The sequence below is a fragment of the Natrix helvetica genome (assembly GCF_964273705.1).
Source record: "Natrix helvetica genome assembly, chromosome: 2".
Classification (NCBI taxonomy): domain Eukaryota; kingdom Metazoa; phylum Chordata; class Lepidosauria; order Squamata; family Natricidae; genus Natrix; species Natrix helvetica.
Genome location: NC_138552.1, coordinates 272,439,445 through 272,452,563, shown reverse-complemented (window position 1 = coordinate 272,452,563; position 13,119 = coordinate 272,439,445). Strand labels below are relative to the sequence as shown.

The 13,119-nt window shown below is 38.7% G+C and overlaps 1 protein-coding gene across 3 annotated transcripts in view; it reads right to left on the bottom strand.

The window, feature by feature from the left end:
- Positions 1–8,081, bottom strand: part of HIP1 (huntingtin interacting protein 1) — a 75,266-nt gene extending 67,185 nt beyond the window's left edge. For 2 of the 3 annotated variants that reach the window (XM_081941189.1, XM_081941190.1), the window contains exon 1: positions 7,770–8,081. In XM_081941189.1, coding sequence (XP_081797315.1) covers positions 7,770–7,958 — 189 coding nt within the window. In that variant the 5' untranslated portion in view covers positions 7,959–8,081. The remainder of the gene's footprint in view (positions 1–7,769) is intronic. The other variant, XM_081941192.1, reaches the window with a different exon arrangement.
- Positions 8,082–13,119: the final 5,038 nt, after the last annotated feature.

Sequence of the window (13,119 nt, the reverse complement as noted above, 5' to 3'; positions counted from 1 at the left end):
TATCATGCTATTGCTTGCATACCTGTCTCCATTCTGAAAGTTATTTCTACTTATTTTCTTTGTTCATCCTAGACTTCAGAAACATGACAGTTTTTGAACAAGTTGTCCAAAAATTGCATTCTGGATATCCTGTATGAGAAACAGTATGCCCCTGAATTTTGAAAAATAAGTAATCAACAGCATGCTTAAAATTATTTATTTACTTATTGCATTTATACAGCTGCCAATCTCACAATAAAGCTCCAATTTTGAAATCCAAAATTCTGTAGAGCCGCATATAGAAATTCATGAAATTCCAGGCTTGTTCTTATTTTTTTCATGTTTTTCCATTAACGATAGCAATGTAGCTTTCTTTCATGATTACAATATTCTCATTTCAGCCAAGGGACTCTCAAGATCATCTTCAAAAACCTGGTTAAAAACCATGAATTGTGCATAGTTCAATTTAACACAATAGGTTATGTATTTCTGGAACAGAAGATGGTCCAGGTTTGCTGTACTGTACATAATTTGTGGTCAAATTCTCCAGACTTTAAGGGATTAATACTGACATACTAAGCAGGCTCCTAGCAGATGTTTCACTCCATTTCCCTGTGAGGCTTCCTTAGAAAGGGAAGGAGGGGGATGGTGTTGTCTTGTAGCATTTGTAGTCTGCATCACATATGATCTTAGAGGAGTTGGTTGATGAACTGATATTTCTTATGAGGTGTTGATCAATTGATTCTTGGAGGTGCTGTTGCCTCAATTTTGGTCTTTTTCATCTGCTTTGGGGTTTGGGGTGAGGCACCTGACAAGATAGTAGATGCTATCCAGCTCAATCTGTTAACAGCACATTTGTTTGAGTGACTGTGATGCTTAATGGTTGAAGTTCATTAATCATGTTAAGCCATGTTTTGTTTACACATAGCTTGTTGAATATAAAGACACTTAACACTAAGCAATATATTATGTTTTGTAAACTGTAATTGTTAGACTTGTATCAAGACACCACTTGACCACAGAGCTCATTATGTGATTCTGTAGCTGTTATACTCTTGTAGCCCAACAAATATCTGAAGAATAATATTGTGGAGAGACCCTAAGTACACCCACCTTTAGTGCTCAGATAAAAGGTATACATGTATGCAATAAAGCTAAAGCTGAACTAATCATATTATGGTTTCTAGCATAATGTGTGAACCTAATTTTTGAATTACAGAGTTCTCCTCTCACTAGACCTCTAAGAAAATTAAATGAAATGCTCTAACAAGATGAATTATTTCCTTTAGTTTGTACTCAATATAAAACTGGCCTTAGCCACAGTTTGATCCGTTTCTGTGTATTTCGTGTGCTGAAAATTTGACCTGTTATAAATCCGCTTGGTATGTGCTTGTAATAGTTCTGCACTATAACCATCAAGCTCAGTGAGCAATGCACTCTTTCATATCAAAGATAACAAATACTTCATGTTTAACACATTTACAACACAAATCCCATCTTCTGGTAAAGTATTAGCTTCTCCAAAATCATTTTATTGGTCTGTTTTTAAATAGATAAAAGTCAGAATAACCCCAACCATTTTCTAGAAAACTGTGCTGGAAAAAAGCACTAAACCCTAAGATGTTTTTTCCCTCCCATCCCTCTCTTCTTTGTTAAAAGCTGCTTTATTTCTGCATAATAAATATTTAATGTATTATCTTCTGAACACAAATTGATGGCTGTCAATAGTGGCCACAATAATGGAGTTCTTTTTATCAGAAGTTATAACTTCAGTTTTCAGAATCTGTAAGCCTTAAATGAAGTAGCTTATCTTCACATTATATTATGTCATTATATTAACATGTGGTGAAAGTCACAAAAAATGAAAATACTACTATGAGAATACCATTCATCCTTTATAAAACTGTTGTTAACTGTCCCTTAGCAAGCCTGTGCCATCTGTATACCCATTCCCAATTCAGATCACTGCCATACTTCATAATTATTTTTTGGTGGTATTCAAATTAGTTAATCAAAATCTAATCAATTGATCAACTATTTTTAAAGGCATTTCTCTTTTGCTATATTTCCTTGTTGGCCAATTAATATTTCCTTATTTAAATAGAGATGCCATCTTGGATGAATACCTTATGATTTATTTGTAGATGATTTCTTATTTTTAACTTCATATCCAATGTACTACGTATCTTATCTTTCTATTCTAATGAACAAACAAAATTAACAATATATTGAAACAGTAAAATATAAAGTATAAACATTAGGCTATAATTAAAAACCTGGAGTTAAAGATGCAACATCCATGGTGCACATTACATAATCCAGGAGGAATGTAAGAAAAGCCAAGAATATAGTCCTTCATACTAAAAATAAGGTTGTCTAACAATTGGGGTATCTTCTAAGTAATCCTTCCTGCAGAACCGAAAGCCAGGAAAGTTCACAATGGGAAAGGCAATCTCTTGGCTGGTCAGTTTGTAAGTAGTTTAGATTTTAGGCTTGACTATAGTAACCTGCTCTAAATAGGACTGCTTGTGTTTAGCATCTGGACATTTCAATTGATATAAAACTCAGCAACCAGGTTATTCTTAGAAATAAGAAATTCCCATGCAATACTTTACCTAGGCAAACCAAACGGAATACAAGCTTACAAGCGTAGCTGCTGCATGTTTCAATTATTGACACTTTTAGACACTAAGGCAATATATATTGCAATAGTTGATACATAATATCGCCTGGATATGGATAATTGCAAGCAAGTCCAACAAGTCTAGGAAAGGGACATAGGTGGTGCAAATACCGTCCTTACTATGAACCTGAGAATCTGTGACAGATGAGGATGAAGAACTCCTAGGGTGATGGAACTGCTCTTTCTGGGGGCATGTATCCGCACCCCACCCACAAACAGCCAAAACTTCAATTTCCAAGCGCATTTTTTTAAATTTACCAACAATATCTCCATGTTCAAATTTAATACTGCTTTGTTCTCATCTGGCTCATTACTAAACTTAGACAAAATGCTAGTGTGCTGATTGCCTCCTGGAATAGAGGAGTTGAGTTGAATTTCACCAACTTTCAGAATTTTGCAAAATTCTGAATTTCTTAGCAATTCCACATTGATACTATATGCCATACTGAAAGCCACTAGAATGAACTAGCAAAGCTGTCCTCCCATTCACCCATACAATAAAACAAGTGACAGTAACACACTCAAACGGCCCTTTTCAGTTGGCAATCAGACAATCAATACCATTCAATTGGGTCTGAAGTTGCCTTCTCATTAATCTTTCCAGTAAATGGAGTATTTGAAGCTGATCTACAATCTCATAAATCTTTTGGGTAAATGTTATCCATCTGTCTCCTTCCTCAAGGTGCCAGTCTCATCTTGGTCAAATTAAGCAACTAGACAGAGCAAATGTTGAGTAGGAAGGTAGTCCAAATTTTTCTATACACCTTGCTGACTTCCTTGAGATTTACAAGCCCCAAAGAATCCAAATAACAACATAAGTGGTTGCCAAGTTATATTCCTGTAACTTCCCCCAACATTAGATTCCACGGCCAATTTATTCAGAAATAAATTCATTAATTTATTGCCCATGATGAATCATAAATTGTTTCAGTCCTCTGCTCTAAAATCTTAGTAAAGGAAGTGATTCATAATATGAAAAAGCAATGCCATGTTGTTCCGTTCAGAAGCAATGAAGGCAGTGAAGTAATAGGTTCTCCCTTGCTTTCTCTATTTAAACAGACTGTGTGCTCAATCTGCTGTATCCTGAGACAATTCACATGTACTATAGCTGATGTCCTAGCTTCCTCATTGAGATTAGCCCTCTAGTAAATGGGACTGGCAAAACTCTCTAAGAGAGCAGTAAATGCTTAGGAACAATAATGTCAATCAAGACTTCACAATATTGTACAGGATGAAATGAAAAAAACCCAAATTCAGGAAATCATCCAGATTCATGAGGTTTTCTGGGTCTAAAATGATTACATATTTCTACCATATTATATTATAAGATACTCTTTTATAGTACTGGGATGCATTCATCAATAACACAAACCCAACTCATTATCAACGGGATCACAAATTTGCTTATCCCTGCATTTCTAACAATCTCTCTCTATAAGTGTGTGTGTGTGTGTGTGTGTTCCAGCATAACTCTGGAACTCCTCAAGCAATTTCAACCAAACTTGGTACACAGATGACTTACTCTCTGGAAAAAAATACTATGGGGGTAAGACACCCCTAACACCCCTGGGCTGTGTGTTCCATTAAGATACTGTCTGTTGTGCCTTAAAATGACTTCTACTGTACTGCTGTAAAATGGCTTCTACTGTACAGCGCAGTAGAGTTGCCATGGTAACGGCTTCACATTACTGCAGAAGGGGGCTTCCTCTGGTAAGCGGGAAAATGCAACATTAGAAATTACGTTTGGTCTGGACATTTTCCTCCTATAAATAAATACCCGGACAACGTCGGGTTATCAGCTAATGTTTAATAAATCACTACATTCCCCACAGAAAAGATGAGGAGATCTAAGTATTAGGTATGTTGGCCACCTTGAGTATAAAAATAATAAACAAACAAACAAATTCAGTGCACCTGTACAAACAGAAACAAAATACAACCACACACTATATGTGCACCTATATAAACAGAAACCACACACAACAGTATTCCCTTTTAGTTTTTCCCATTATAATGTCTTATAAATGGTATAATCTGGAACGATCAATTAGGTTTTTGTTCTAGTCATTAATAACAGTCAGATTAATCCCTCCTTTCTTTAGTTTGGGGAAGTCAGAATTTCAGACTCAATTCACACTTCATATTTTATTTTAGAGCTCCTTCAGGAGCATACACACACACACACACACACACACACACAATTTACCTTCCCAGATGGCGCCAAGAGAGTTGGCTCACCTCTGTGCAGTCCCTGAACAACAGCAATGATACCACAAGATATAAAGAGAATACATGTCACAGCAAACATATCAAATTCCTCTCATTTTTGTTATTTGGGATGAATAATCAATGCCCAAGGAAATCAGCTTGTTTCCAGCAGTTAGATGCGCTGCCAACCAAACAGTTAATATCATATATCACAGTAAGCTGTAATATACAGGCTCCCACAAGATTTAATCTCTGTGTGTTGGGATCAAAATTTCCAGAATTCCCAAAGAACATTCCTAAATTGAGAAAGGCTGTTATAGAAATTGGTGTTTAGCCACTACAATGCTCTGTAACTTGGTGCTTTAATTCATATTGGATTATCACTACATTCAACCAGCACAGTCAAAGACCATGCTAGAAGTGCCAGATGCTGAACACTGTATTCTAATAAATCTAAAGAGCACCTGGTTTGGGATTCCGGATCCTGCAACTTTACAATTAAGTATTCTATCAGAAAACTAGAATGATTAACCGCAGACATGAGCAACAACTTTTCTGGTATAAGTAAGATTCTTGCCAGCTCTTTACAACAGTTAGCACTGTAAATGAATACCTGCTTAGTTGAGAGAAATCAAGCCTTAGAAAACAAAAAAAAGGAGTGTGCAATTAACCACTGTACACTTATAGAAAAACTTTTATTTGTAGTTTCTTTATTTATAAATTTTATTTAGTTGTAGGTTTTTTAAATTAATCTCTAGGAAGGCAACATGTTTCTATAGTTTTTCTATGGTCTCTCACTAATTATTTCCTTTGCTCAAAGGCCGAAGAGCCAAAAAGTGAAGGTATTTAATACAAGAAAAGTAAGTCATGTAACTATAGCACAACGCTTCTGAATCAGGTTCCTCTTTTTAGCATAAATGCCATCAGGACTTAGCATACTACTCTATGTACCAGGAGAATAGAAAGCATAAGGTGAGTTTTGATTCATAATTAATTTTTTTTACACACAAACTCTGAAGAGTTTCTTATAAGGGGGGGACGACATAAGTCATATTATTTGTTATTCTGTAAAACAAGAGTAACTTCTACTACTACTCCCACTCTATCTTTCCAAATCTGGTCTGCCAGAACTCGTGACCAGCCACCTGGAAAATGTGACAAAGACACTCTCAACCTAAAACAGACTTAGAGCAAAGGTCTTGTGATAAACAATCCATCTTTTTATTTTTATCATTACCAGTTGTTTCTAGCCAGAAATAGGTCATCCACATACAGACTTGTATTCATGTGTGCTCTGGTTTACAAAATTCTCTTGTGTGGTTTGGCCTTGGCCTAACTTGCCCACCGAGGTTTGCTCTGAATTCGGAAAGCATACATTTCACCATTTTGGCAACTAATTTTCATAAGTAACATTATTGGTTATAGCATATGAAAGTTTATTAGTGTTCATTACATTGCCTAGCTTGGTGGTATATATTCAGTACATATCAAAACAGTATCTAGTACTGATTTTCAAGAAATTATAGGCCTTGTTTTGAGCTTCTGAAGCAACAGATGAATAGTTACAGTGCTGTTTCAGAATTGAACAACACAACTATTATTTTTAATCTATAATTTCTAGCCACATCCATTAATGCCCACAAATAAATCTTGTGATTTTGTTGATGCTGTACTGTTAACCTTCTTAGATAGATTAAAACCATTTTTAAAAATGGTCTCTTTAGTTACATCCATTTCTCCAGCCCCCTGATCTTTAATTTCATGCAATGAATCCACTGCACTAAGGAGTTAAGAGGTAGCCCTTAACTTACATCATTTCATTTAATGACTGTTGGAAGTTACAATGGCACTGAAAAAAGTGACTTATGACCATTTTTCAAACTTATGACTATTGTAGCATCCCCATAATCGTGTGATCAACATTCAGATGCTTGGCAACTGTCTTGCATTTATGACCGTTGCGGGGTGTGTGTGTGTGTGTGTGTGTGTGTCATGTGATCACATTTTGTGACCTTCTGACAAGCAAAGTCAAGGGGGAAGACAGTGTTACTAATTTAACAACTGCAATGATTCACTTAATTGTGGCAAGAAGTGGTAAAATGAAGCAAAATTCACTTAACAAATGTCTCACTTAGCAACAAAAATCTGGGACTCAATTGTGGTCATGAGCCAAAGACAACTTGTACAAGCTTTCTCCCTCCAGTCTTTTAGAATGCCTTAGGGCAGGGGTGTCCAAACTTGGGAACTTTAAGACTTGTGGACTTCAACTCTCAGAATTCCCCAGCCAGCCATGCTGGCTGGGGAATTCTGGGAGTTGAAGTCCACAAGTCTTAAAGTTCCCAAGTTTGGACACCCCTGCCTTAGGGCTATTTGCTTTTTAAATTGTTTGTGTGTGTGTGGAGGGTGGGAAATCATGTGAATTTTTAAAACAAACAAACGCTCTTTGATCAAAAAGTTCCCTAGCACCATATTTCTAGCCATCTTCCCTCTTTAGTTAGGAGGAGAAGGAGGTCTTTGACGGGTGACAGCCAGTCTCCCAAAACTGACCCTGGCAAAACGCCCCTTCTCAAGAGGCAGGGAAGGATTGAAAGACAGAAGCTGTTAATACTGAAACATTTTCATCCAAGCTCATTTTTTTTTCTTTATTCCGGTTTATGACAAATTAAGTCCCCTTCCACTTAAAAATCCGTGTGAGTTTGTTACGCGCCATTTAAACCCGAAAGTGTACAAAAGTGGCTGAAAAGTTGGTAAAAAGTTCCAACCGCACCCTGATCCTTTCGAACCCCCTTGTGTCACCTACACACACGCGCGCGCGCACACCCCACTCCGCTTCCCCCGGCAACTTTCCCTCCACTTCCACGCCGCTTCCCCCGGCAACTGTTATCCCGCAGCCGGGTACCTGCCCTCTCTCGAAGGCGTCGCGCTCGGCAACCTCCACCGGGGCCCCTCCGGCAGCAGCCCGCGCGGCCGCGCCACCTCCGCCGCTCAAGGCTGTTGCCGAGACCGGCGCCGAGAGCCGACGGCGGCCCCGCAAACTCTTGGCGAGCGGGTTGGAGCCGCGTCTGATGGAACTACTCGAGCGCTCCATCTCGGCGTGGAAGAAGGCCCGCTTTGCGCTCTGACAGGACTGCCAATGCCGATCCTCCCGTTGGCTTTCAAAGGCTGTCAGTCACTGGGCCACGCCGCTCATTGGGCTTCGGGTCCAAAGAAGCGAACTTTCTGGACACGCCCCCTTCTCTCCCTTTTTCCCCTGCTCGCTTTCCCGCTCCCGTATTCCCTCCCTCTCTCTTCCCTCCACCCTTCCCACTACGCCTCGTCTCCAAGGAGGAATGCTGTCGCGAGACAGGCAGTGGTAGAGGAGCGTCCGCTCGGATTGGATTGGCTGTTTACGGCAGAATCTGCCTGGTTTTTGCACGTGCGCCAACTCTGCCCACTGAGGGAGCGCTTTAAATGCTGCGTGGTGGATGTGTTGGTTCCACAGATCCTTACCCGTGGCTCTTTTGAGATCTGGCTGTTGCGTTTGCATACTCCAAACTTGGCATCTTTTAAGACTTGTGGACTTCAACTCCCAGAGCTGGCTGGAGAATTCTGGGAGTTGAAGTCCACAAGTCTTAAAGTTGCCAAGTTGCAAGACCTCTGACCTAAACTAATTTACTGTTTGTGTAACCTCCTTTCATGTTAGGTTAGTTTATGGAATATACTGTGCCCAGAAAGATTATTATTCAGTGTATTCAATACTTTATTAAAAACTGGATTCAGAACTTAAGATTAAATATGTTGGGGATACAGCTAGTGTTTATTGTTCTTCAGCTTGGATGAGAAGTGAAATGTTTTCAAAGGAAAAAAAAGAAGTGCAGTTTGCCTTTTGGAAAAGCACCTTTGGGACAACCATGATCTGGATGATTGAGAATCTTCCTATTCAAGAAAGTTGGAGTTCTCACATAAGCATATACGTCTTTTTAAAGAAGTGGAGATAGTAGCAGCTACGCTGACATTCAAACATTTGTGATGAGTACCTTTACTCACGAATTGCTTTCTTGTTTAATTCCATGTTCAAAATTATCACCAAGTTTGGAACAATGGTTGCAGAAGTTGATGGAGTTGGCTGAAATGGCCAAATTTGAGTATTTTGATTAAAGAAAAATTGCTTCTGAACTTTGTGCTTGAAGTAGAAAATAATGGAACTTTGATTTTGGGTTTAGAAATGGCTAGTTTATATTATTATGAAAAAACAAAAAGTTATGATTTGATCTTAATGCCTTATTTTACTGCAACAGCCAGAAGTCAATGTTTCCTTTCCCCCACTACCCTCACTTCTCTTCCCCTTTTTCCTCCCTACCATTCTTAAAACTTACTTTTTCTTACAACTCAATAAAAATGTTAAACTAGAAAATTATCACCAAGTTAAAAGGAGGTGTAATGCAAGATAGTTTAAAAAATGCCAAAGTGTTATAAGAGGCAATAGAATTACTGGTGTCTTTGTCTTACGGTATTGGGAGACCTGTAATCAGAGATGAGATGGAGATCAGATTAGTTTAGGTGAGTTATCTATATACAGTTAAAATCTTCCTGTCCGTTTGTAACCTTCAATCAGGCAAAACCCGTGGATTGAAATTTCAAAGATGTTCAGATCACTTTTTATCCACAAACTTGTAGCTGTTGCAGTATCCCTGCGGTTACTTGATTGTGATTTCCAACACTCCCTTGCCCCCATTGAGGAGCAAAAGGCAATGAGGAAGCCCAAAGGAAGTTAAAAGTAGCTCCTGCTCCCATTGTATTTTTACTTGCCTACAACCATTCTGATTATCAGTTTAGGTAAGGAAATATCTCTGAAAAATGACCCAACAAGGCACAATTGTCTAATTTCTTACTATTTTCTCCTAATTTTAGTCTGGGAGTGATGGTATCCGGAGTTTATCTGCATCTGAAAAGTTGCAGCCAGTATTCACACAGAGACTTATTTGCACAACATGCTTACTGTAAGTATGGTTCATCTGTCCATGGAGTACTTATTTGCACAGCACATATCGTAGAATCAGACTGACTACACAGACGGGATCTACAACATGTAAACTAAATTGTTTGAACTTCAATATGCCACGTAAGCATCTTTTTGTTGTGACCTGTTTCTTAAAGATTAGGTGTTGGCCCTCATTCAAGCTGTCAGCTAGAAAAAGTGATCCATGAAAATTACTATCCCCAAGGCATATTTTGCAAGCCAGTTGCATAATAAATAGGTGGAGGTGGCTGCATCTCAACCTTCACCATTACAAAACTCTTTTCTTTCTTCTGGGGTTAGAATATAATGGAGGTATGCTTTGAATATGATAGCCCATCATTATAATCGGAGTCTTCAGAACTAGATCTCAGTTGGGGGAGCAGCTTTCACTTTTGAGAAAAGGGAAATATGAAGATATCCACAACATAGAAGCAATGTTGCCTATTACTATTATGCATAATTACATTATATGGAAAAGTCTGATCTTTTTCTCCAGAGTAGATAGGAAAGGAGGAAGAGGAGGAAAACAATGAGCACCATGAGGATAGAAAGGGATTATCTGTGACACTTAAGTGGCAAGAAAAAGCCAAGGCTTTTTCTAAGCAGATCATGCAAACCAGATTGCAGCATCTTGTAAAAAATTCCTAATGATCCTATTGCTAAACAACTAGTTGTTTATTATTATTATTATTATTATTATTATTATTATTATTATTATTATTATTATTATTATTATTATTATTATTTAGATTTCTAGACCGCCCCCTCTCCCCGGAGGGACTCGGGGCGGTGTACAGGTATAAATTTAAAAAACCCATCCAAACAATAATATACATAATTAAAATTAAATTAAATAACCCCTGTACAATTTATAAAAATTAAAACTAGCCCATAAAACCAATCATAAAATTTTAAAACCAAAACTGAGGTGGGAAGGCTGGAATTAGGCCAGGCCGGCTAGCTGGAACAGGTGGGTTTTGAGTTTCTGACGGAAACATTTATACTCTGCACAGGGGTGGGAGGCTGAACAGGCTCTCTCTTAGGAAAATCATCTTGATTTGACTTCCTGAGGTAATTAATGGTGCTGCTATGGAGATTCTCAATCATCCAGGTCATGGTTGTCCCAAAGGTACTTTTCAAAAGGCAACTGCACTTTCTTGATTTTGTTTTCTCTTGAAAATGTTTCACTTCTCCTCTAAGAAGTTTCTTCAGAACTGTTCTCAAGAAGCTTCTTGGATGAGAATGAAATATTTTCAGGAGACAAAAAACCCCAAGAAAGTCCAGTTGCCTTTTGAAAAGCATGTTTGGGTTAATAGTACTGCTGCAGTTTTCCCACTGCAGCTGAAGGCAGCAGACTTGGAGGTCCAGTTTCATCTATGTAGTTAGAAAGCAGGAAACTATGAATTCAAGTTCTGCTTTAGTCATGAAAGCTAGCTGGGTGACATTGGGCCATCATGGTCTCTCAGCACAACTCACCCACAGGGCAGTTGTGGGGGAAATAGGAGGAATGTGTGTTCAATATGTTTACTGCCTTGAGTCATTTGTAAAAATAATAAGGGCAGGATATAAATAAATAAGCAAGATAGGATTTCTTCTCCAGCACAATTCTGTTTCCTTCTGGAATTTGCATCTGCTTCACTGTGTTTTATGGTAGGGCCAGCTAGCCCCAATTGTGAAAGATAGCATCTCCAACCAATACATTTTTCCACTGCCACATAATTTAAAATTCCCAATCTGGTATTGATGGCAAGGTTTCTTTCTGCCAGACCAATTGGTGCTGCTCTTAGCTTATATCTTAATACAGGTAGTCCTTGACTTGCAACAATTCTTTTAGTAACCATTCAAAGTTACAACGGCACTGGAAAAAAGTGTCTTATGACCATTTTTCACACTTACGACTTTCCAGCATCTCCATGATCATGTGATCAAAATTCAGATGTCTGGCAACTGGTTCATTTTTATGACTGTTGCTGTGTCTCAAGATTTTGTGATACCCTTTGCGACCTTTTGATAAGCAAACTCAATGTGGAAGCCGTATTTGCTTAACAACCGGGTTACTAACTTATCAACCGCAATGATTCACTTAATAACCGAGGCAAGAAAAACGGGGCAAAATTCACTTAACAAATATCTCACTTAACAACAGAAATGTTGGTTAAGTGTGGTCGTAAGTCGAGAACTACCTGTAAATAGTGTTGGTTTTTAATTATACATTATCTCTATATATTATATATTATCTATAATTATATTCAACTATATTCTCTCCATAACTAATAAATATATTTGTAACTTTAGTTTAGATTTTATTGGGATGTTTGGTGTATTTCTTTGCAGTACTCTTTGGAATCTTTTTGCATAATCAACGTTTGGAATTGGCAGCTGCTTTTAAAAAGAAAGAAAACATAGCTATGTTAGTCTTCTTTGATGTGTGGAGGTTTAATAACATGTACTGTGGTTTTGAATGTGGCATTAGGATGAGTAGAAGCAAGCTGGCAGTGTGAGGTGACCTTGGAGAAAAAAAAACCAGATAACTGAAACCAGACTGTTGTCTTTTCTTTGGTGTGAAGGGAGGCAGTATATATGCTGTTGTTATAGTACAGGGTGTTGGTATCTGTGATTAGGCCAGCAATACAATCCTGTTGACATGAGAGAAGCGTTTCTCAACCTCAGCAAGTTTAGGACTGGAGCTGAAGTCCACACATCTTAACACAGGGGTGTCCAAACTTGGGAACTTTAAGACTTGTGGACTTCAACTCCCAGAATTCCCCAGCCAGCATGGCTGACTGGGGAATTCTGGGAGTTGAAGTCCACAAGTCTTAAAGTTCCCAAGTTTGGACACCCCTGTCTTAACATCTTAAACATGCTGAGACTGAGGAGCATTTGATTTAGGGCAAAGGTCCTCAAACTACAGTTCGCAGGCCGGATATGGCCAGCCAAAGCTATTAATCCAGCCTGTGCGGGACTACAAGGCTGCCCCGCCCACATTGCCCCGCCTACACACTGGCCCCCATCTGCCTTCTGGAGGTCGGAAAGGCCAAAAATGGGACATCTGAAGGCCAGGAAACGGGCCTGGTCTTGGGCAACAGAGATGTATTGGAGGCCAGGGAGGCAAAAACGGGACACGCAGAGGCCTTGGGAGGCCAGAAACGGGGCCGTTTTTGACCTCCCCAGCCTCCAGAGAGAGGGAGGGAGGGAGAGAGAGAGAAAAAACAAAGAGAAGTACCTCATACACACCCTAAGGAAGCCACAT